General features: G+C 45.1%; 2 protein-coding genes across 2 annotated transcripts; both read right to left on the reverse strand.

Annotated features, from left to right (window-relative positions):
* Positions 1–1,578: 1,578 nt before the first annotated feature.
* sox7 (SRY-box transcription factor 7) lies at positions 1,579–5,410 on the reverse strand. Its single transcript, XM_079753753.1, has 2 exons — positions 4,901–5,410; positions 1,579–3,706 (listed from the first exon to the last, which is right to left on the reverse strand). Exons 1-2 carry the CDS (start codon positions 5,139–5,141, stop codon positions 2,499–2,501), a joined length of 1,449 nt encoding a protein of 482 aa, XP_079609879.1. The 5' UTR covers positions 5,142–5,410; the 3' UTR covers positions 1,579–2,498.
* A 2,688-nt stretch (positions 5,411–8,098) lies between these two features.
* On the reverse strand, positions 8,099–23,657 carry pinx1 (PIN2 (TERF1) interacting telomerase inhibitor 1). The gene is made up of 7 exons (XM_079753543.1): positions 23,625–23,657; positions 23,185–23,294; positions 22,980–23,072; positions 22,731–22,812; positions 22,348–22,437; positions 18,174–18,262; positions 8,099–9,536 (listed from the first exon to the last, which is right to left on the reverse strand). Exons 1-7 carry the CDS (start codon positions 23,641–23,643, stop codon positions 8,778–8,780), a joined length of 1,242 nt encoding a protein of 413 aa, XP_079609669.1. The 5' UTR covers positions 23,644–23,657; the 3' UTR covers positions 8,099–8,777.
* Between the last annotated feature and the right edge of the window lie 240 nt (positions 23,658–23,897).

A 23,897-nucleotide genomic window follows, 5' to 3' on the forward strand; every position in this document is an offset into this window, starting at 1 on the left:
ATGGCGTAACCCTAAAGAAATGAGCTACAAGCACTCACACACACATGATGGATGTTGTCATTCAGCTTCTTTTAAACACGTTCTCTGCTGCCAATGTTTGGCTGCTGTGGGCTGTGTGTGTGTGTGTGTGTGTGTGTGTGTGTGTGTGTGTGTGTGTGTGTGTGTGTGTGTGTGTCTAGAATCACAACCGGGTTATGAAGGATAGGAGTAATGAAGAGGGTCACGCCTGGATCAAAGCGCTCATGATGAAATGTTGATGTCATCTGGGTGCTCTTTAATTTCTGGCCAAGTTAGATTTATAACATAGGGTTAGCATTGTGTGTGTGTGTGTGTGTGTATGTGTGTGTGTTTGTGTGTGTGCTTGCGTGCGTGCGTACGTACATGTGCGTGAGGTGCGTGCGTTTGTGCGTGTGTGTGTGTGTGCGGTCAAGGTACAACGGGGTCAGGTCGACAAAAAATCCTTCGCCCGAGAAAACGAGTGGAAGGGTCGGAGTCAGATGCTAATCAGCGAGCCAGTGTTTCCCTCCCGTTAGGGCCCACCAGCGGGCTCCCCTTCCCCTTCAGTTGGCGCGTGAACGCAAGGCCCCAAGCCAGGGGCCCCAAACATCCTGACCAAGAGAGGCTTTTTTCCCTTATCAGCCAGGAAACACAGCTCCTCCGCCACATCCTCTTTACAAGCAGCGCGACTCAACCATTCCCAAAAAAATACCAGGAAGAAGCCGCCAGACTCCTGGATTTGTCAAAAGCTCCACAAATTCCTTTTTATCGCAACAGGAAGAAAGAAAAATGTAATGCAAACCAAGAGAAAGAGAGGGGCGAGAGCAGGGCATAGAAATAAGTGTCAACATGCAAACAAAGTTGAAAAAAAAGGCCTGGGGATTTATTTATTTATTTTTTAACGCAGATTACGAAAGGTCTGCATCAGCAAGATAGAAGGTGGGAGTGGGGGCTGGTTTGGTTGGGGCTGGGGGAGGGTGTAGGTCCAACGTGCCTAAGTATGGCATCCAGAATAAGACTCTGGGAAAACAAAGGAGGGGGGAGGCGGGAGGCCTGGGGGGAGGGAGAGGGGAGGCGAGGGCTGCGCCTGTTCTGTTGCTAATCCTCGTTGCCGGGGACGGAATGAAAGCGAGAGGAGACGGATGGAGAAGGGCGACGATGAAGGGAGGATGAGTGGAAAAGACGGGTGTAGTATAGGGAGTGGGTGCCGGTAAAGGGCCACTCACTGTGACATGTTCTGTAAAAACACCCGAAATAGAACGTTAGTAATGGCACACCTAAATAACCTCACGCACGTGCATTACGGTTAGAGACCAACAGACTCCGGGGTCTTTTACTATTCTGTTTTTCTAGACGGACCCACTGAAAAGCTGCAGTGTAAAAAATTCTACAAACAAGGAAGTTATTTTTGTATTTTACCTTTTGTCTTTATTCTGAATTGCGTTGCTTCATGACAAAACCAGATGACTTTATCTTCTACTGATTAATACAGACGAGTGTGAATTAAGGACAAGCCACCTATAAATGTTTCGACGGATGCCTTTGTGTCTGAGTGCCGACATTAATCACGTGGGAAGTACATCAAAATAAAAGTGGAACTTTATTTTAAATTAAGTTTCTTTTACAAACCTAAATAAGCATACATTTATAGACATTATTATTTTTTTCCATTGCAAATAATGTGATTATATATTATTAAGTAGTATAAATGCCTTTTTTTCCTCATTATAGACGATTTTTTGGGGGGCGAACAATTGCATGAGAAGTGTCCAGCTAATCCCTCTTTAAATTACAAACTACTGAGGTAAGACTCCCACAACAAGAGCAGGAACATCCAGCAACAAACAACCGAACAGAAAGAACTGATTATAGCATTACAGAAAGCATTATGTGGAACATCAAAGTACTTAAATACAACTTCTTTTTTTTTTCAAACAGCATCTTTACATGCCTCCGTGGAAACAGTTAGGATAAGAAAATGTACATTAAGTTTATTTTACCAGCAGGTCCTACAGATTGTGGTTCAGATTTTTGAAAGTTTCAAGACAATTGGAAGCGACATGCTGTAGTGTTCAGTGTGTTCATCCCTGAGGTGTCCACATACGTGTTTCTTTGTACGTTCTTTCATTGTCCTCGACCTTCGTTCTCCTCGGTTCCCATGTAGCTCACCCGGGCTCTGGTCTTTGGTGTCGGTAGGATGAAGTGGCCTATAGATAAGCCGACTGGAATTACCATGAAACTTCTCTTACTTCTCCATGTTGAAAAATTAGAAGAAGAAGAAGAAGAAGAAGAAGAAGAAGAAGAAGAAGAAGAAGAAGAAGAAGAAGAAGAAGAAGAAGAAGAAGAAAAGGTAGAAGAAGACCTGAACAGCAACATTGAAGAGCAACTTCATCCTACCAGCATCCCCGGCCGGCAGCGTCCTAAACCCCTCCCATCTTCTCAGCTGTCTGTCAGCTCGTCACACAAGGGGTAGCCATGATTACCGCATCGTCAACGACAGATCACGAGATCCCGTAGTTGTTATAGTACGCCGCCGTGGCGTCGGCGAGCACCGATATGAGGCTGGTTTCCGTGACGATGCTGCCGCTACTACTGCTACTGCTGCTGCCGCCGCCGCCGCTGGGACACACGGCGACCACGGCGGCCGTGGCGACGGAGGACGGCGCCAGCTGAATGTGTCCCGTCACTGTCATGGTGGCGCCTGGGTGCTCGGGGTGGAGGAAGCCGCCGCCGGCGTTGGAGTTTAGGTACTGGTCGAACTCGTCCCGGTCCACCTCGCCCAGCAGCTCCACCTGGCTCAGCTGGTCCAGGGTCTCTAGGCTCCCGCCGTGGGACTCGGGCGGCGGGGACAACTGTCCCAGGTTGTGGTGCGGGTGGTGCTGGAGGTGGTGGTGGTGGTGGTGGTGGTGGAGCTGGTGGAGGTGGGGGTGCCCCTGGTGGTGGGGGTGCCCCTGGTGGTGCAGCTGGGAGAAAGTGGAGGGGGAGGAAGAGGAAGAGGAGGAGGAGGAGGAGGAGGGGGGGGAGGAGGTGGTGGTGTAGTAGGACAACGGGGGTCCGGTGAGCAGGGTGGAACCGCCGCCGCCGCCGCCGCTCGTTTGGGACATGTGGTGCGGGGGCAGGTGGCTCAGGTGCGGCCCCCCGCAGTGGTACTGGGCCTGGGTGTAGTCGGTGTGGTAGGGGGGCGGGCTGCCCATGTGGGAGGGGGGCTGGTTCGGGTTCTGCCGCCGGTCGTCGCCCCCGGAGGAGGAGGAGCCCTGGCGGCTGGGCGCCGGGTAGAACGACAGGGGGAGGTGCTGTTCGTGGTCCATGGCGTCCAGGGGGGACATCTCCGGAGGGGTGGGCAGGCCGTAGGGGTAGGTGTCGAAGCTGCTGCTGCTGCTGCTCCCGGCCGGCTCTCTGAAGGAGCGCACCCCGGGCAGCACCGAGCCCTGGGACGGGAAGCCCCCCGCAGCGCCGTGAAGACCCCCCTCGTCCTTGTCCTGGTGCGGGTGGCAGAGCAGCCGGCGGTCCGGCAGGGCGTTCTGGTCGGGGGCCAGGCCGCTCAGCAGGAAGCCGGGGTCCACGCGCTTGCAGATCCTCTTCAGCTGCTTCTTGCGCCGCGGCCGGTACTTGTAGTTGGGGTAGTCCTGCATGTGCTGCACCCGAAGCCGCTCTGCCTCCTCCACGTACGGCCTCTTCTCCAGAGGGGTCAGGGCCTTCCACGACTTGCCTGCGGGACCGCGACAACGTTTAGTTATTTTACATCTTTCCCGTACGGATGGATGTGTCTTCTCCATATCTTTATTTTTATGATTTGTTATAGATGTAGTCCTGAGATTCTTCCTTTGTTCGCTCCCGGGAGGAGACTTTTAAAAAAGATTTGAAAAATAAAATATTTGAAGGAATACAGGAGATTAGATTTAAGAGTTGTCATTATCTAATTTCTTGATCTCTATCATTAAAAACGATGTAAGAGTGATTTAAAGACTGTAGAATTGCAAATGCTATTGCTACTATTCTGCCAATGGTTAGAACCAATTTGATAGGCTATAATGAGCCTAACTGTGATAATATATATAATAGAATAGAATGTCTTATCAGTATCAATCTCAGGTCAATAAGTTATTTATTTTTTCCATTGAACTAATTGGTCTAAAGGGCTACTTTTGTGTTTTTGAGATCAAATTAATTATGTTGGAATACACTATTGAAAATTATGAAGTGAGCGTGAATTAGAAAGAGCCAACTTCCTTTAGGCCTACTGTTAACTTTCACTCAAATCTGAAGAAGCTCACGTTTTAACTGTTTAAATGTATCATAATTACACTTAAGATCTACTTTTTACTTAGGCCTATATTATAATATCCAAAAACGAATCTCCAATTCTCAAGGTCCTAACTTTTCAATGTTACTAGCGAATAGTAATTATAACTTCAGGGTTACTTCAAGTATTAATAAATGTCGGATGACCCAATTACTACATGTTGGTTAGCATATGAGAATATTGTATTTTATGTCTTCATTGTAACTTTTTTGTGCTATATCTTGCACTAACGCAATGAAAACCAAAATCAGTGCATATTCCTCTTATTAAAATATTGCAAAAACATACCCTTTGAAACATTAAAAAAACTCTCTACATATAAACGTATGAATATGTCGTTTATTTATTAGGAAATTCGTTTAAATAAATTAGAATTAGTTCCCGATAATTGGGAACTTTTTAAAGTTTTTTGATTAAGTTGACGCGGATTGAGATCCACTTGAGCGACAGACAACAAAAACTATTTGTCTTCTCTTTATTAACTATTATGAATGTGATTATTTCATTATTATTAGGCTATTTAGTGTAGGCTAATTAAAAGGCCTATTGTTCATTCGTTTGTCCGTTTCCTTGATTTCATTTTTCTTTTTTTTATCTCACCTAACATCTTGCTGAGCTCTGCGTTGTGCAGATCCGGGTTCTGGACAGCCAGGCGTTTGCGCTCATCTTTCGCCCACACCATGAAAGCGTTCATAGGCCGTCTGATGCGCGGCTCCGTCGCCTTCTCCGCGGGAGTCCTGTTGTGGGCGCCGTGTCCGTCGGCCGAGCCGTCGTCAGCGTCCCCCGCGGAACACTCGAAGGACTCCGGCCACGACGAGTACGCGCTGATCAGGGCAGCCATCTACGCGCGCGCCTGTACCTCAAAGTTAACCACGCGCTCTTTATCTCACCTCAATGGGAAAAAAATATATAATTTTCTTATTAAAGTATCATCCAGGGGAAAAAAAAACTAGCAAAAAAAAATCAAGAAACAAACATGGAGGCGCTAAACGACCTGTGATAATGATTGTTAGAATCTCAAACTAGGATGAAGCTGCGCTCAGGTGTGGGTGCTCTGCTGTCGGGGTTCACACACTGGATGTGGCTGTAGGCTGCGACTCCTCCTCGTGAGTTATGATTCACTTCTTCCTCGTATATGGGGAAGCGCTTTATATTTGAGGAGCAGATTCCAGGGAGAAGGCTACCCCCCCCCCCCCCCCACACACACACACACACACACCCACCACTACCCCCACCCTCCTCGCAGCTCCTCCTTGGTTGCAACCTGAACTCCGTAAAAGTAAGGAGAGGAGTAAACAAATACACTCCGTTTACTTCCAAACACCCCCTCACAACAAAACAATGCTTCCAATAACACAAACACATTATTACAACTAATTATTTGTGTAGGTATTAAAGGATAACTTTTTTTTCTTAGACCTACCTTCTGTAAAGTTAATGTTTCAAATTAGGATGAATCTACTAAATTGCTATTTTTTCTTTCTAAAACATCCATCATTCAGGTCATCAATCATTGGATAAAAACAATCATAATAAAACCAAAACAAATGATAAAATAATGAACCCTTGACTTGTATTTAATATTGCGTGGGAAGAAAGCCTACTTTGGCAGCAACTTGAACTTGCAACTTTGGCTGTAACACAATCTTCCTCACCTGCAGTTTTCCTCCACCAACTCACCCAACTGGTTGTGCGGGATACCACAACTGATCCATGACGTGGTGACTTGATTTCTCAACACCGGATGTATGGAGGCGTTAATGATTTGAAGTGATATTTTCTGTTGCACGTTAAGTAAGTTAAACGTCACTTTTTAATAGTTCTAGGTCAAAGGGGGGCAAGGGATATGGGGCGAGGAGGGGTTATTAAATGGCCAAGTGGGGGTGAACAGTGATTCGGGGCATTTAAAGCAAAGCCAAGCCATGTGGACGAGAGGAAATCAGTTTCATTCAGTGGCTGCAGGGGGAGGCAGGGGGTGCGTGTCAGAATCTTGGGTTCCTGTTGACAGGATCCTCTTGGGCAGTAGCCAAATGGCGCGCTAACACGTCCACACGCACGCGTGCACACCCACCCACGCGCGAGCGCACACACACGCACACGCGCGCGCGCACACACACACACACACACACACACACACACACACACACACACACGATGGTCTAAGTTTCAAAGGGCATAATGCAGGTGCAACAGCTATAGGATAATAACAAGAATAGCAACGGGTGAAACAAAAACACAGAAACAAAAATAATATAATAAATGCTCAATCTATATAGGCCTACAGTCATAGCATCAAAAACCCGTTCCTCGACCGAAAGGGTCGTACGGAAGTGGATTGTGTGTTGAATGTCATAAAATAAAGTAGAGCTATAGCCCTCTTTATCACCAATCTCGGCAGCGAGGTGTCAGCCTCATGATCTGTGGAAGACGGGGACTTTTACCCCCACAGGAAGAGGATACACGGCACCTGCAACTACAGATTGCCCAGGGCGGACACGTCCGTGATGTATAGGACCGTACTTCCTCCTCAACCTCCTCCACCTCCTCCTTCTCTGTCGCGGGCACAACATGCACGCGTGATGCATAGGTGTTTCGGAGGGGAGCGCGTGCAATCGTGACAACCACAAAATAATCCAGCAGGGAAGCACGACTGTCATAATGAACGTGCACTGCAGCATGACTCTGCTTCTGGAGAATTTTAAGTAAATCCAATATGCCTGCCTATTACAGTTACGGTGGTTGCCCACATTTTTGGCCCGTGACACCATGCCTGGAAGTGAACATTTTGCGGCTCCAACTTTGTGCAACTTTGTGTGTGGTCCCGACCCCAAGGTTGGGAACAACTGAACTCGGGACTTAATGAGAATAATTATTAGAGGAAGGTTGTATTAATAATGGTAATGTTTGGTCCATCCGTGTGGGTGATAGTAGTAGTGGGTGATCACTCAGCCATTAGAGGAATGCCACTATTCCCTCACGTGAAGGGGCGGGAAATGTTCCGAGGATGAGCTCATCATTTTCAGTAACCACTTCCTGCAGGATATATTTGGATTTCCAGAGAAAAACCTTTGAATCAAAATGCATTAATTGAGATATAACAATTGAGACTTTGGGTGAAATTTGGTTTTTCGAACCAAAATGTGAATGGCACAAATTTATACGTAGACATCTCCTTTTAATATGCTAACATTAGCAGAATTCCCACAGCCATGTCAACTCATGTTTTTGATTAAGGCCTACTTAACAGTATTTAAGCCCAAATTGTTTAATTAAAATATATTATGACACTAGGTCTACATTATAATTTAGAAAATTAGGTTTTTGTACGGGCAATATGGTCCCCAAAATATACCAATTCCTAATATTCTGGTTTGAAAAGCAATGTTAGAAAGCGTCGGTTTCCGTTTTCCTCCTTAGACTCACGACAGCAACCCTCACCTCAAAACAAGAGCAGCTTGTAAGGGAGTCTGCAGTCGCTTCCAAGCACTAGGAATACATGCTATAAATCACATTAGTTGGCCGACAGGGTAGACTCGTTTTACCATGTAGGCCTATGCCTCCATTCGTACATTTAATTTATTTGTATCAGTACTACTCATCACAAACAGAATTATTAATGCAGTACAGTGGCAACTGTGTTTCCTGGTCGACCAAAGTTGTCCATTTCCGACTAGGCCGAATATAATTGGGATTATGTGCTTAAATGTGTGCAGGATATTTAACCTAGGCCTACTTTGCCATAATTTACAGTAGAAATAACAGAACGGAAAAAGAAATAATTTTTGACTTCGATTTATTCACACGGGGCTTGACTCGATTAAGAAAAAGTTGGATCATGGATGTTTGTTTCCCCAAGGGGGATTCAAGGAAAACAGGTATTTCATATTTTCACCATTTCATAGACGACCAAAGTGATGTTAAGAGTGAACATTGTTTGATGTGTTCGAGAAAGTTCAGGTCACGCAAGCAGTCTTCCTGAAGAACAAAGCATTGTAAGAATGAAACCTTTCAACAATAAAATAAACAACTGCATCCACATGGTAGCCTAAGCTTTAGGAATGCAATTACCAGTTAATACCAAGTCATTTTCATCATCAATTGTAAAAGTTTTAACATAACAAAAAGGAGCATTGATGATTGGTGATTTACAAGCTAGATTTCGATCCTTGATTGAATGGTGCCCCTGAGCAAGGCATTTCATAACCACTGTTGCAGTGGTGTTGCCCTGTAGCAAACAGCCGAGGACCGACGCTGTGCTTTACCCAGGAGAATATAAATATCTGTAACACAATACTAGCATAGCGAGTAATGTCCATAAAAACATACAATTACATTGAGGGGTATCTTATACGAAGGATCATGATCTGCTGGTTCATGACTTTGCCGTCACCTGTATAAAAGCACCCCAGAGAAGACCCATTGAAGTAGTCTGTGTGATAGGACGAGGCTGAGGAATCGTTTCAGTGGAACATTATTCTCATTTCTTTTTATCTTTTTTGGATTTCCTCTCCGGCACTACTACTATCTCCTCTTCTGCCACTTCACTGTCCATCTGCTTTCTGTGTTTCCTCTTCTTCTTCTTGTTTGTAGCGTCGGACTGGGCCGTTTGATCTTCCATGGCGTGTCCATCCTCTAGCTTTGATTCAATACAAAGTTCCTCCGCTTTCTTCTTTTTCTTGCCGGGGTTCTCCTCTGTGACGCTGGAGTCGCCTGGAACCGCTTCTTCTACCTCCGCCGCTTTCCTCTTGTTCTTCTTTTTCTTAGTTTTCTCCGGACAGACCTGCTCCTGGTTTGCATCTTCTTTCACTTCGGCAAACGCCACTAACACCTCAGGCTCCTCCACCTCTACATCAGAAACCTCCCTCTCCTTATTTTTCTTTTTCTTCTTCCTCTTCTTCTTGGGCTCCACGTCTGAATTGTTTTCGGTGGTGCAGTGGACGTCATCGGGCTCTGGCGTGGTGCAGGGGGGATCCGGATCCAAGGTCTCAGTGGCCTCCGTGGTGACTACTGAGGCCAACGAGTAGACCGGGTCCTGGGCCTGGCCTCGGGACCCCTTTAGCCGAGCCATCCTCTGGGCAAAGTACTCCTGCATGGTGAGCGTGCTGGTCACCGTCTTGGTGATCCCCTCCACATCCAGATCTGGCTGAGGCCCAGCCGAGATGGGCTTCTCCTCTTCCTCCTCCTTTACCTCCATCTTCACCTCCTGCTCCCCGAGGGAGTCACAGCCATTGTTCTCCTAGAGATAGGAACAGACATTAAGGAGAGGATGGTGTCAGGATTTCAGACATTATTTTGCACCCTGGTAAAAAATAGACTCCCAAAACCTGGAGGGGGGTTTTGTCAATCACCATACAGAAGCAAACGCTCATTTGTTTGAAGACAATGTAGGTGTAAATTGATGCGGTGATGGAAGCCATTACAAAGGCAACACAAGACAAAGAAAAGGTTACCTTTTATAACAACGCTTCACTCGTCATGTTAGGATTTGTCGGCTGACACAGAAGTACCCTAATGGGCATGATCTTTTGAGAGCATGTTTGGAACATGTGTTACCAGCTTCATCAACCGCCTTGCTCCCTCTGCAACAGTTAGATGTCAATCAAGAACGAGCTCCAGTCAAAACAGGTTTTCCAACTGGTATGCCTACCAGGGATTAAGATCAGTTCATAAACTAGATCTATTATTTCAACCAGTTGAAAAAAGAAATGGAAAGAAAGGTGATTTTATTTGAAGCTGTTACCTTGGAACTTTCAGTTTGATCGTGAACAATTTGGACAACTCAGTGAAATCCCTGCTTCCGCTATAGTCGACCGAGCAGATCTAGTACAGCTCCTATGAGCCATCTACCTGGCTTCAGGGGACAGTTTACAACGTTTACTGGAAGGCAGCGGCACTCATTCACTTTCCTCCCGCTTAACTATCCAGGAGAGTCATGGGAATGGAGTCAACCTGGCCAAAAACTCATCTCTCATTCTCTTGAGTTTAACCTATAGCATGTTAAAAACCGGCTACGACAGTCTCAATTGTGACCGTGCAGTTGAAGCGTTTTGTCAGAGCACATTGGTGGGCCATTCGTCTTCATTTTCCTAATGGCCTACTCAATGCATAATGATTTGCTCTGAAGAATACCCAGCCACCTCTGGAGGATTACACTAAACAATGCCACGGCTCTCGCTGTGCATTTACCGCAGATGGAAATGTGGATTGCATATATTTTTTCCTGCTCACCGACCCTACGGATTAAAGATATGTGAATGATACAGATGGGGTGTTTCCCGTCCTGCGTTGGCCTTTATGCTTCTACATCCAGATTACACTGGTTTGACCCCAGACTGCGATCGAGAACAACAAGTTAATGCATAGGCAGTTGAAACAGTGAGCATGTAGATGTGGATTGAACCGTGTGGGATTGAGACTGCTTCGGCATAAACACTTAAAAGCCAATTTCCACAAGCAGTATGTAATCCAAAATACCTAGAGCGGTAGTTAAAAAAATGCATAACAATAGTGATAAAAAAGCGATCATTCACAATTTACAACATGAATGAGTTTAAAACAATCAAAAAGATACGAGAAATCGTATCTAAAGTATTCTTTTTTTTGGCTTCATATTATGCAGGAATATCCCAACATTGAGGTAAAAATGTAATCACTGTTCATGTCAACAGTGGAAGAGTTGGAATCAGTTGTGCTCCAACCGGTTATATTTAACAAACTTAAAAGACGGCTTGATTACGAACCAATAGTGGCAGCTGATCCAAATAGCACTCAAGTTATACAATTTTTTGCAACCTCAGACTTCACCTGGAATTAGTCTCAACTTCCAACCAGAGGGGCCCTTTAGGTGAGATGCCATTAAACAAAACTTTCTAAGTTCCAAGAGGAAAAAAAAAAAATCTATATTCCCAGTTACTGCACAATGGTGTCCTCTCTGCTTGGGAGACCGGGGATGGGTCTTCTTAACGCTGACAGCATTGAACAACATGTGGGATTTAGGACGGTGGCTGGGGGCTACTTTCCCACTGCCTGTGAAATTACTCTCAAGAGAGGGAGAGATGGTGGATGAGAGAGTGGCAAAGAGGAGAGGAGCAGAAAATGAGAGGAGATGGTAGGAGAGGGATGCAGAGGAAGACCTCCCCCTTGACCAGGACTAGTGGCTGGAACTTCGTGTCGGGGGCGGGGGGGATTTCATCCTTTCACTGCCTGGGGAAGCCCATTAGACCGCTCTCTGATATGACAGAGAAAAAGTGCTGTGCTGAGCAAAAGGCAGGATACAGACCGACATATATATTTATCTACAAAACAAGTAAACAAGTTGACACTGCTGGACATTTATTTCTGCATCGGCATTCAAGGTATCCTTCTCCCAGGAAATAATAGTTTCGCGTTTCATAATTATATGAACTTATGTTGTAGGCAAATTCAGCAAGTCCATCATTTAAGGCGATGTAATGTATCCGAGATTGATGATCCTTAAAACAAAAACTGAATAAATGTATCAATTTCGTCAGGTGCCATTGTTAACCTACAAACCGTGCACATTGCCTGATATACGTCAACTTTCTTAGGTTAATTAACTTAAGTTAAATATCAACCATTGTAGGAGATTTATAGTCAAATATAAAAAAATAATTGCAAAAATATAACTGGTATGATTGCATAGAGATTAAAAGAGTAAGGCAACTTTTAAAGGAGAGCGCGTGTACGATTTCTACGGCTGAATATTAACAGAGAGGGCAGCACTACCAAGGGAAGGTTGAGGAGTTGGAGGGAGGCTGGAAAATGCACCTTGAGACAACCATTCCTCCTCAACCTCCTCCTTCTCCTCCTCCCCACCACCACCCAGGCCCTGCACCCCAGGAAGAGGATGCGTTCAGTGCACCGTGTGCAGCGCTGAGATAAGACTCCTTCGGCAGAGGAACGGCCTGGCTATCAGGCCCTTCCTGCTCCACTCTCCTCCCTGGTGTGGGCCGGGGTTGGGCAGGGAACACAGGGAGGGCCCATAGAGGGTCCCACAGAAAAGATGAGGCTGGGAAGGCATTCAACAGGCCGCCTCCTTCAATACACTCCAGCTGCATCTCTCCCCTCCATTACTGTGGCCAACGGAGGCTCTCTGCTGGCCACGGTGCCAAGACACCGGGGCCGGGAGGAGAGCATGTACAAGCTTCACTCCATGGGAAACTTTCCTCCAGGAAAGAGCATCCACAAGGATAGATCTTATTACAAAGGGTTATTGCTATGTTTGCAAGTTTTGCAGACGAAGAATGAGGAAACGGGTCACATTTCGTGTCAAGATTCTTATGATCAATATTTTAAATTACTAAAAATAAAGATTTTATAAGGACTAAAAATATATATTAAATATATAACATACATTTTTTTTTTAATGATATTTGTACCCCACCGCACATTACTGAGTACAGTGGCATTGAAAATAAAATTATAATTACAAGTTTGAAGTTTGACAGAATGTTACCGAATAGCTAGAGATTGCAAGCAACGGTAGTGAGATAACGATCATACTAAATAATAAACACCATACTTCTTTAAAAACTATAAATAAAGTATGAACTGTTAAATGCGTTACGGATCGCCCATGTTCGACCCGTGTTCGTTAGTATTCGACAAAAACTGCCGCTACCAATTCATCTCTCGGAGAAAGAAATGCTTATCTGCGGTACCCGCCATTTTTCCCCAATACCATCCGGCCAATATTGGTGGGTTCCTCTAATTGTGTGAACGGGTCCTCATTGTCCTGCCATAATAATAAATTTGGCGATAGCAAAAGTCTATGGATCAGGCGTGGATTACCCAGTTTTCTCTCCCTGATGAGCTGCAGGAGTCCACTAGCCCATCCTTCATGAACATGACGTGGGTGGACAGCAAAAACAGGTGGATACTCCTTGCTTATTCAGAGTAATTACATATGGGGTCTGCCTCCATCAGTTACCGGGGGGGGGGGGGGGGCAAAATAAGATTTTAACAGGACAACCTTTCCCAAAAAAAAAAAAAAAGTAGATCCAAATGCCACACATGGAACATTGTCTACCAGATGCATACTTTGGTGTAGGACAGGCTCTTAAACTAATATGCTTACGAAAAGAAAAGACTCGGTGCAGAAACGTTTATCATAACAAATGAAGATGGTATTATGCATGCAGTGTGACTGCCTTACGCATATGCTTTACATTGAATGTGCTTGTAGTCAAAACCCACCACCAGGGTACCCCCCCCCCCTGCCCTACACCACCCAAAAATGGAGGACATTGCAATTATTTAGCGCCCGTTGTGATTAATTAGATTAAAAAGTCAGTGATTAAACGGTTCTCGGTGGCCGTAAACAGCCGAGGGCGCTGAAAATCTTCAGGCCGTTAGCTTCACAAGGCGGTAATTACCCTGGCCCTGTGCATTACTGCTTAAGCCTGTAACTAAGAGACAGTGTTTTTTTACTCCACACTAATCTGTAAGTGTCAGTGCGCTGGCAGGGCCTAGAGGGAGCCATGAACACTGCAACCAGATAGACGGGTAAGAAGGTGGGCTTGCCGCTTGGAGTGGCAAACTGTGTCGCCTTGGCGGGTGCCTTTTGTTATTTTGGCGGTAGGCACGGTACAGCGGCCGTGTCAACTGGCGTCCGTTTTGTGAAACGTGTTTGCTTGAGGCCATTAGATGTTATCTGAGAGGGAGTCAAGACCCGATGTTGTCTTGACATGCCGCCGTTTCACCATGAGCGCGTTCGGACGTTTTAAAATGGGTTGGGAACGTAGACGATGGCCATACCTCAACCGACCCTCTTAAAATAACACATTTTAAGGACATTTCAAAATAACTCCCTGTTTGTTAAAAAAAATTTAAACATTGCAGAATGTCAAGCTAATAAATAAAGCTAACTTGAAAACTATAGTACTCTGAAAAAACCAAAAATAGGAACAATTATTATTTATTGCAAGTATGTTTTGAACAGCCTTTAAATCTAATGCTTCAAACAACTCAAAAACACCACTTATATAACTCCTGAACTAGAAGAGGCTGGAAGCTGTATCGCAACATCCCGGTCCCCTCTTCACTTTTGTGTACGGCCGTCATTCCCAAACTCTGAGAATTGGGTACCTAAGCGCCGCAGCGTCGCTTTTATACAAATAAAAAATATATTAAATACACTGGGCTCCTGCGTTGTCAGCACAAGTTTCCGCTGTCTCCGCCCACCAACTCCCCGGCGCCTTGCAGACACATCTGCCAAATGCCAGAGCCCCCATCATGCCCGGGCCCTGGCCCATATTCCTTAGGACGGCGGTGTCCAGGGACCTCCCCCCCCCCACTGACGTGTGATCCTTCATGTGGACGAGGCGTGGGCAGGGAAGCGGACGCAACAGGTGCCAGCCGAGGAGGCTTGATGTTTGGCCCTTTGTGCCTGAGCAGGAGTGGGAGTGGGAGAGGCCACGGGGTCAGACTGACCCCAGGAGCAGGGTGCGTTACCACCGCCTCAGTGGCGTGCTGCAGACATCAAAACAAGCCTGCCAGCAATAAATCGCATGGGGTCTTTTTCTTTTCTACTCACTTCGTTAATATTTGTCTAAGGTTTTGATGATTAAAAGCCGTTATGAACCACAAGGCTGTCTGTTATCAGTGTTTTGACTGAAGAATGAATGCGTCGCACACACACACACACACGATGAACTGTAAAGAGAATACAATTAATATGATTAATGTGGTTTTATTGTCTACAGAGCTAATTGGATCCATTTTAATGAATTGGTGTTTTAAATGTTCCTTCTACCCCAAAAACAATGTATTTGACAGATAATTGATTAGGGTCAAATAATTGTTTAAATATAAATTAAATTTGTGTCCTTTGTTGTTCACAATCTTTTTTGGAAAGACTCAAAATGATCCAAAGTTGACATTAAAGACCATATATATCTCAATTATCTGACAGTGCATGTGTACGCCCAGGCACACACACAAAACACGGCGACAAAAAAACAAACCCACAGGCTTGTGTTTCCACCCTTCACAAGAGCTTGTGGCTTTAAAAAATGACTAACTTTGGTTGATGTATGAATCGGCGGGGAGTCTATTTATCAGCGGGCCCTCTGCGGTCGCCCAGTTGGGTCCCTCAAGTCACCGGCCGCGTCGCTCCCCTTTGACTGATTAATTAGCCAATCAGAGGACATTTTTCACTGGGCGGCAGGATGGTTTATTTCAGCTAATGCCGGGCTTTCCAGCACCGGCCCGCTGGAGCCTCGTCGGCTCTTTCGGCCTGCCTGAGTGGCCAGGCAGAGGGGCAAGGGAGATAAATCAAGCCGGGCTGGCCCTCCCTGTGGCTCCCCTAACTAAACCCCCAGAGGGGGGCAGAGAGGAGCTGTGCTGAAGGAGTAGGCGGTGGCGGCGGGGAGGTGAGAAATAGAGAGGGACACGGGGACGGCCAGGGGCAGTGCTCGCCCGCCGATAAGCCCAGGGAGCACCAGAGGCTGCCAGAGTGCCATCGCTCTGGAAGTGGCCGGGGCTGTTTGATATCTCGGCAGAGCGGGCCCGTCATTTGTCTTGCGGTGAGTAATTGTGCCGAGGGGCTGGCGGAGGAGGAGGCGGGGCGAGGAGCACGCGCGGGCGTGGGACGCGTGATGGATGGCGGAGAGGGGTGCAGATGGACAGGTGCTCCAACACGAGGAGATAACGCACACTGGCCAGCCGGGGTGCGTAATGGCACCGCCGTTATTGATGGTCACGATTGTTTTTGCTTTACATCTTCCATGCCAAAAGGCAACGGGATTAAATGACTTGGATACAAATATTCACCCCGAACAAATGTATTAGATTCATTACAATTAAAATGTAATTGTTAAGCGTGAAAGATACTTCAAGAGTTTCAGCCCATAAAGCGGCAGAAAGCAGAGGGGCATGCAACCTAAATGAAGATAACAGTTCTGGGCTCAAGGGATTAGACACGGTAATGAGGGAGAATGAAACTCAACAACCCTGGCTTGTTTGTCTCAAAAAGGTGTCCCCAACACCGAGGAGGGGGAGGGAATGTCAGGGAGTTTATAAATACACACACGTGAGGGTCCGTGTGGTTTACAGAGTGTGTTGTGTTCAGTGATAAGGGGTTAGCAGGAAGCGCATCTCCACAGAGGAAGTGTGTGTGTGTGTGTGTGTGTGTGTGTGTGTGTGTGTGTGTGTGTGTGTGTGTGTGTGTGTGTGTGTGTGTGTGTGTGTCTGTCTGTGTGTGTCTGTGACACTACCTCCACAGTAACCGAGACCGGTAAGCCATTCATGTAGCATTTAAAGTTCACCTACATTTTGGATAAATGGAAGGAGACTGAAAGTCTAATTGGTACAGTAATGACTTGGTACAGTATATACCAAAAAAAGAATCTGTTGGCGTTTCAGTTAATGATCAGCATCTTCACCTCCACCAAGAACACTTGGGTGTTTCTAGGGCCAACACGTAATGTCTTGGGACGCTATTGTCATCGTGTCCCGTGTTCGATACGGTCAATTGTGTCACATCTGGCTCACCAACAAGCCCATAACCAAACGATTATGGGGAAAACAAGCGCCATGCACAGCCTTTTGTTTCCAATGGCGATCAGCTGGGAGGTGTCGGCCATTGTGATGCCGGAGCAAGGACCCTGTCAGGGGGATAGGCAGAGGGCTGCTTCTTGCAATTTATTGATTAAAAAAATGCAAATGTCATTCATGAAAGATGCCTACAACTGATTCCTGAGTGTCTGCTTGTCCTGAAGCCGTGTTTTTCCTCTTTTTTTTGGTCGACAAAAGATATCTTGTGGCCAAAATAACGAAAAATTATAATTTTGAGGATTATAGATAAATATCCATTTATATACCATTATAAATCGCTCTTGGATAAGGGTTTAAGGATAAGGTATTTAACAGCTCAGGTGTTCTACCTATGGCTAAACAAACACCGTTGCCAAGTGACCCTTCTACCAATACCAACAGAGTTTCTTAATCTCTGTAGTTATGCATCCTTGTGGATGGTAGCCAAGGTTACAACCTATAGTTAACCTGCAATTAATTGAGTCATTGTCATAAAAAACATAAGTCCTCATTCAAATCTGATTAAATAGGAAAAGGGTAACCTTCAATCCACTAATTGGCTCAATCATCTATTTGCATGAAATCCATGTCCCTAGTCCACCCAAGACATGTTTGAAACACACAGGGCCCCTTGGCACCAATCGCTAAAGTGGTGAAGTTGGCCATGAAGACCATGAAATAACACTGAAGATTTAAAAAAGAAAAAAGCATTAAAATAAAACTTTCCTTTTTGCAATCGTCATCATTTGAGGTTCCTGCGAACCTCATCCCGATTCCTGTAATGGTGCCCTTCGGTGTGGAGGTGACCGCTCCGAGACAAGAAGCAAGGAGCGGCAGGAAGGAGTGTGCAGGAGAGGAGAAGGGGGCGAGGGTACAAATCCCTTAACTGGATTTGGTTGGCTTTGCTGCCGGCAGCGGCCTGCTGGCGGTGTCAAAGCAGCACGCCATGACACGGCTAATCTGAGCCCGTAGGCCGCGGCGGGGCAGGACCTGGCAGAAGCTACGGGGGTCATGTGACACTGGGGCGGCTGATGGAAGGCATTAGCCGTGGTCATCCTTAATTAGCCGGAGGGTGGCAGGTAAGCCAGTGCCACAGCAGCATAGCCAAAGCTGCACCGCAGTGTCCACTAGACACGGCGGGACTGGTTGAGGTTACAACCGCCATTTTAATAAGTATCCATTTAACCGGTACGACCAAATAGAGATTCTTCATTAGAACTTACTTGCCATGTTAATGAGTTAATGAGGTTCATTAGGAAACACACAGATGTGTCGGATGTGCATGCAGCAGCTTGAATTGTGTGTACAGTCTTCTTACCTCCTCTTTGATTGCGGCGCCGGCATGTTTCGCCCTTCTGCCGAAAATACAGTTGAGGTCTGTTTTACTGCGGTTGGAAAGGTCCTTCCCTAATGGGGTGAAAGTATCGATGCTTAAAAAACAGTGAAAGAAATGCATACAATATGAATCTGTTATGATATATACACACCGATATACAATATTGTTTTTACCTTTAAATTGACGAAATTACTTAACGAAAAGTTGCTAATCAAAAGGAACTATTTAAGTCACCAATGTGGTATCAAAATCATCAAAGCCTCCTCCTGAGAGCAATGATTAGGCCAGTTATATCTTATATTAGGTAAGGTCATTTTTACTGTTGCTGCTACAAAGATACTTGGATGCATTGTCCCATGTGCTGAAAGTCCAACGGAACTAGAAAAAGGGGCTTTTGAAAACAAAGGCCTAGGTGACAGCATATGACCAATGGAAGCAGATAAAAGATTGTCACTGACACCAAAACATACAGACACCATTAACCCTAACCTAATATATATGGGGAGGGGGGGGGGTGTTGAATTCTGTTGTTGGGACATGAAATACCGGATCCAAGCAAAAAAAAAAAAAAGAAGAATTTTCAAGGACACTTTAACACAGACTTCATCCAACATACAAAGCGAAAATCAATCATCAAATCGCTAAGCTTCGGAAACATGGATAACATCTTACAGTGTTTTTAACTTGGGCCAAGTGTGCTGAAATAGATGGTGGGGTGGGAATGAAGGGTGGTGGGTGGGGGGTTCTTGAAGTGAAGAAAGGCCGGCGTTGCACAGTTTACTCTTCGCTTTGGGGATAAAACGCCAAAGAAAAATAAACTAACAACGGGGCCGCCGATGCCACGCCCCCGTACTCCAGTTTTTCAAGTCGGGCCTCAAAGACTGCTGGAGAGCTCCGTCATCTGTCTCAGGCCTGGGCCCTGTGCGTACAGCTGCATCCTCTTCCTCCAGCAGGGCCCAGATAACATTAGGTTATTTATTGCTTTTAAACCTCTATCTCCCCTCCTTGCCGCTTTCAAAGTGACTGCACAAGCAGGTCTCAGGAGCAAAAGCCGAGCAGTTATGCTCACTAAAACAAACACGCCATAGGGGAGGGTGGCCGCGGTGCAGCAGGCCTATTGATCCCTGGGCGAAGGTAGCCGCTATGCCCAATATGAACTTTTTAAATGTTTGGCTCAGGAAGTACCTGTCAAAATGCTGAAGCTTAAGCTTTCAGGTGAAAGTGCAGGGCAACAATGTGGGAATAGAAAGAGGCAGCCGAGCCTCATTCGGTTCCTGTTGAATATGCCAATGTGGCTGAACGCCATCAGGCAGGATATGGGCAGGGGCATTGCAAATGTGCAACATCGGCTGGTGTTACCAAATACCTGCTGGTTTCCAAGGTCACAGTTGAGATGGCAACGGTTGACAGCTACTGAAACAAGATAAGCGATTCCCAGTAACGTGCGACTGAGAAATCACCATCAATTATCATAATAACGTATAAGTAATAATGACCCCAATGTATTGTGAAAGCCCACAAGTCCACAGACACAATTTCAGAATAAAGCTTTTAAGAATCTGATCATTCACAAGGCTATATTGTCATGGAAACCTACCACTCCCTTAAAAACATACGTGTGGCATGGGTTTGTTTATTGTGGGAGCTGAAATAGAGTTTAAGTCCTTAAACTGATTTACTGTCCAACTTCCTCTGGGAGTAGCCAGATCGCATATCCCAAGCCAACTAGGGCAGTGGACAAGTGTGTGTCGTGTTTTTTTTTACTTTTGGCAATGGCAACACTACACTCTGTGGCTATTCAAATGTACATATGATCAACGGAGGTGACCGTAAGACCCATGTTTCATGTATGGCTGCTGTCTGAATACACAGATAGCCCCAATGCTATATCGTCCCATTTCATTTTAACCACAGTCTTTGATAAAAAATATGACCCCTTATGAATTAAGCTCAAACACTGCCACTGAAACTAAAAGGACTAGAGTGAAGTAACATTTTGCATACTGCCAACTGAGAGGTGATAGATATATGGGACAATTAAGATTGGTTTACTGGTTTCCGCTCTCTGGCCGTGGACCTAAAGAGGGGAGACTTCGGTGCCTTCCTCCAAAATCGAAAGCCATCAATCCTCAATGCGGGCAATGAGAGCCAGCCTGCACACGATAAATGTAGAGGAGGCAAGTGGGATGACATGGAGCGACTTACATTTAACCAAGAAGTAGAGGATGTGAATAAATGTCATCGCACATGGGGAACTAGACAAGTGGCGCGCCACCGTCAACTCACTGAGCTCATGTAAAGAGCTTAGCAACTGTAAAACCATTACGAAGTCTTGGCCTTGAAACGGCCGGTCTCGGGGCGTAGAGATTGGACGCATGCAAGGCGTGTGGCAGGCTGGGGGTTGCCTAGCAACTCTTTAGTTAGATAAGGTTAAGAGAACTGGATAGCTCTGCAACTGCCCCCCCGCTGTTGTGACACGACAAAACAGCAGTTCACCTTTCTCACATTCGGTTAATCCTGTCGCTGTACGGGGGCGGCTTAATGCCGGCCAGCCCACTTAAAAAGTGGAGAAGATGCTCATATTTCAAATTGGCGGTTTGTTGTAATCGTCAAGGAGAACCGCGTCTTTCATGTTGCGTGGAACCATGCAAAGCCGGTGCGAGTAACAGAAAACACGTTTAAACGTCCGATTGTTGTGACGAGACAGGTTAATCCCAACTGCCAGGGATGGAGATAGAAGATTTAGGAGCCTTGGTAAGATCAAGACCGTCACCAGAAAGGCAGGTTGGCTTTACTGAACACGAATGAACCCAAGTACCCTGGTGAAGATGGGTATACACAGAGCTCTGACGTTTTCACTTTTATCTAGAGACACTTATACTTAATGCAGATACATGCATGTTAGGAGCAGGTAAGGGTTAGGCATCGTGTGCAAGGGAGCCTAAAGAGAAGTCTAGGCTTAAAGTTGACCGAATTTGTTGCCATTCAAGTTGTCAGAATTTATATTGAAAATGTACAATCTACAGGACAAATCAATGAGGTTTGTTTTGGATAGTCAACAACCGAAGAACGGAGACACATGTTGGCTGTAAGGGACCAGAATTACCCCAATCTAGTGGTTAAGTGGTCTGTCTCACATTTAACCATTTGCATGAGTGTTTTCTCTCCATCAAGGGGAGGGACAGAGACCCAAGTGTTGACTGGACGGGTTGTCTGATAGGTTCCACAGCCGCTAGAAGGCGTTTTTCGGGGGGCAAAAGTAAATGGACATTCCAGATGCCCCAAACAGGAAACAGGAAGTTGCTACTAATGACGTAAGGAAGAAAGATTTTCCAGGTGAGGTTATGGTTTGGAAGTTTGTGTTTTTCCCAACCCATCAATGTACATTTGAGTGTCGATGATGATTGCAGTTACAGATGACTATATGGATATACAGGGTAGTGGATTAAAAAAAAGAAAAAAAAGATTCCTTGCTGAAAAATATCCAGTACAACGTATCATACAATTGTGTTGAATTGTCTGTATTTCCCACCAATTAATGAATGGAAGTTTTCCGACAAAATATGGCATGATACTGTGCATTAATTGCATTTCTTTTTAGCCAACGCTTTCCCATTGCCATCAGTGCGCTGACCTTGAGCTCCAGGTCTCCACTTCCTGATGTGTAGAGGTGTAATAAAATATATATTTATAACTCACTCTCTTCCCCCCCTTAATGTTGACCCCAGCACCTGACCCAGTGCAGTCTGATAGGACTGCTGCGGCCCAGGTCCATGTCTCTGACCCGTCCCAGGACATGGGGCCCGAAGCAGACTAGAGGAAAACCTGTGCACGTGCGCATGTGTGTAAAAGGATGTTTGAATTTTTTAAAACAAAAACTAAACCTATCTAATGTATTTTTCTTTGTACTTACTTTTCATTTTAGTTTATTTAAATTATGCTTTACCCAAAGCGAAATAGAGACAGCTTTAGCAGTTAGTCGTCTTGAAGAAGTTTTCGGACATTTGGGAATCAAACCCAGAGTCTTTGAATGGGACTCGCTTTCCCCAATGATTACACTATCCAGCTCCCTGCTTAGAATTACAAAGTGAGTCAAGTATACCCGAGACAGAATGGATGTTGGTTACCAAGCCACACACGCAGGGAGGGAACATACCTTTGGTGAACTTCATGTAGTGAACCCTCTTTTTGGAGGTCTTGGACTTTTCCTCCAGGCTGAAACTCTTCTGATCTTCCGATGGGGTTTCTGTATAAGCATCACAAGCCAGAAACTGCTTACAATGTACTTAGTCATGTTTTATTAAATTCAATGCTTTTTCATACCTGTATATATTAGATACTGTAGCACTGTCTGGGCTCATCAATATAATCATGTCCGGAGCCTTAAACTAAGCTCCAAGAGTTGCAGTATAGTGCCCTCTACTGGGGAAGTTAAAATCCTGAGGCAGGCTATGCAGTAATATTTCATATTTATTTTAACATAACACTTTCCTGCACACTAGATCTTGGCAAATTATTCAATATGGATTGTTTACTTACTTTTCTCATTGGGTTGACTGTGGCAAGTGTTTAGGTCTGCGAGAAGTTGATTAAAATCATCTTGGTGGGCAATCCAATTGTCCTATAATGAGTCACATTTCATCAAACAAATCCAGAAACGAGACATAAGAAGCAGCTCACAAGAGGTCACAACTTTACCACTGTGACCTATATTAAAAGAACAGGGTTACTGTATCTTATCTTCATGTCAACGTAAATAAAGTTAGCAAAATGGCTGCATGTAAAAACCTCATAGCTTGCGTTGGTTCCAAGACCCAGGTTGTTATTTTTCACTTTTACTTTGATGTGTTCTGTGGAGCCCTGCTGGCTTCTACCAAGACCCTGTTTCGAAGGAACACACAGTCGCAATTAATAATCGTTCAAACTAGGAAAAGACAACACTCGGTCAGAAAATAAAATCATATTGTAATTTGCAACTAGTAATACACAATACCTTGCCCTTGGACCAGCCCATCCGCTCCAGCATCTTCTGTCCAAACTTGCTATCATCTTTACTCCAGGCACTGTTTCTGGGATCTATTGACCACTTTTGTTTTCTACGGGCTAAAGGGTAAACATAACAGATCAGCTTATTAAGAGTTTATTTTTCGATGATTATATGGTGGTTGTGTATACGCCAGAGTTTAAATACATATAAAAAAAGATAAGTAAGAAGATGTCACAACAAATGATCAAGGCGTAAACCAGGCTGTTGGAAATGTTAGCGGTTAGATTGGTGTGTATCGTAAATTACAACTTGTTCTGCAATTCTAAAGGCAACATTTCCAAAATAGATAATGGGGTCAATATAACGTCAACATATCAGACGTATAATTTGCGTTATTGTTGGTACAGATCGTATATATTCGTAAAAAGTGTCAGAAAAACACTCACGCTCGGCAAGCATGGACATCCTCAGGGTCTTTAGACACGTGGACGGAAGCAATGTGGGTGTCTCTCAACATGCCTGAACACAACGCCGCTATGCGTTTTTTTTATTCTAGTTTAATTTTTTAAAGACATATCATATCAGAATTTCATGTGAGGATATCTTGGATTAAAATGGAATAATTCATTTATGGTGCAAACGTTTATGTCTACCCTGGAATTGTTGATCATGAAAAAAAAAAATATATATATTAACATCATTGTAGTAACTCGAATGAC

This window comes from Pollachius pollachius (genome assembly GCF_949987615.1).
Source record: "Pollachius pollachius genome assembly, chromosome: 16".
Lineage (NCBI taxonomy): Eukaryota > Metazoa > Chordata > Actinopteri > Gadiformes > Gadidae > Pollachius > Pollachius pollachius.

Bases quoted from the DNA above. Each gene is read 5' to 3' on its own strand.
- sox7 (XM_079753753.1), bottom strand. From the start codon at position 5,141: ATGGCTGCCCTGATCAGCGCGTACTCGTCGTGGCCGGAGTCCTTCGAG. The intron at 3,707-4,900 runs GTGAGATAAAAA...GCGGTCCCGCAG, and splicing joins AGAGCTCAGCAAGATGTTAG to GCAAGTCGTGGAAGGCCCTG.
- pinx1 (XM_079753543.1), bottom strand. The intron at 23,073-23,184 runs GTATTGTGTATT...CCTTCGAAACAG, and splicing joins TGGGCTGGTCCAAGGGCAAG to GGTCTTGGTAGAAGCCAGCA. The intron at 18,263-22,347 runs GTATGTTCCCTC...TCACCCCATTAG, and splicing joins CTACATGAAGTTCACCAAAG to GGAAGGACCTTTCCAACCGC.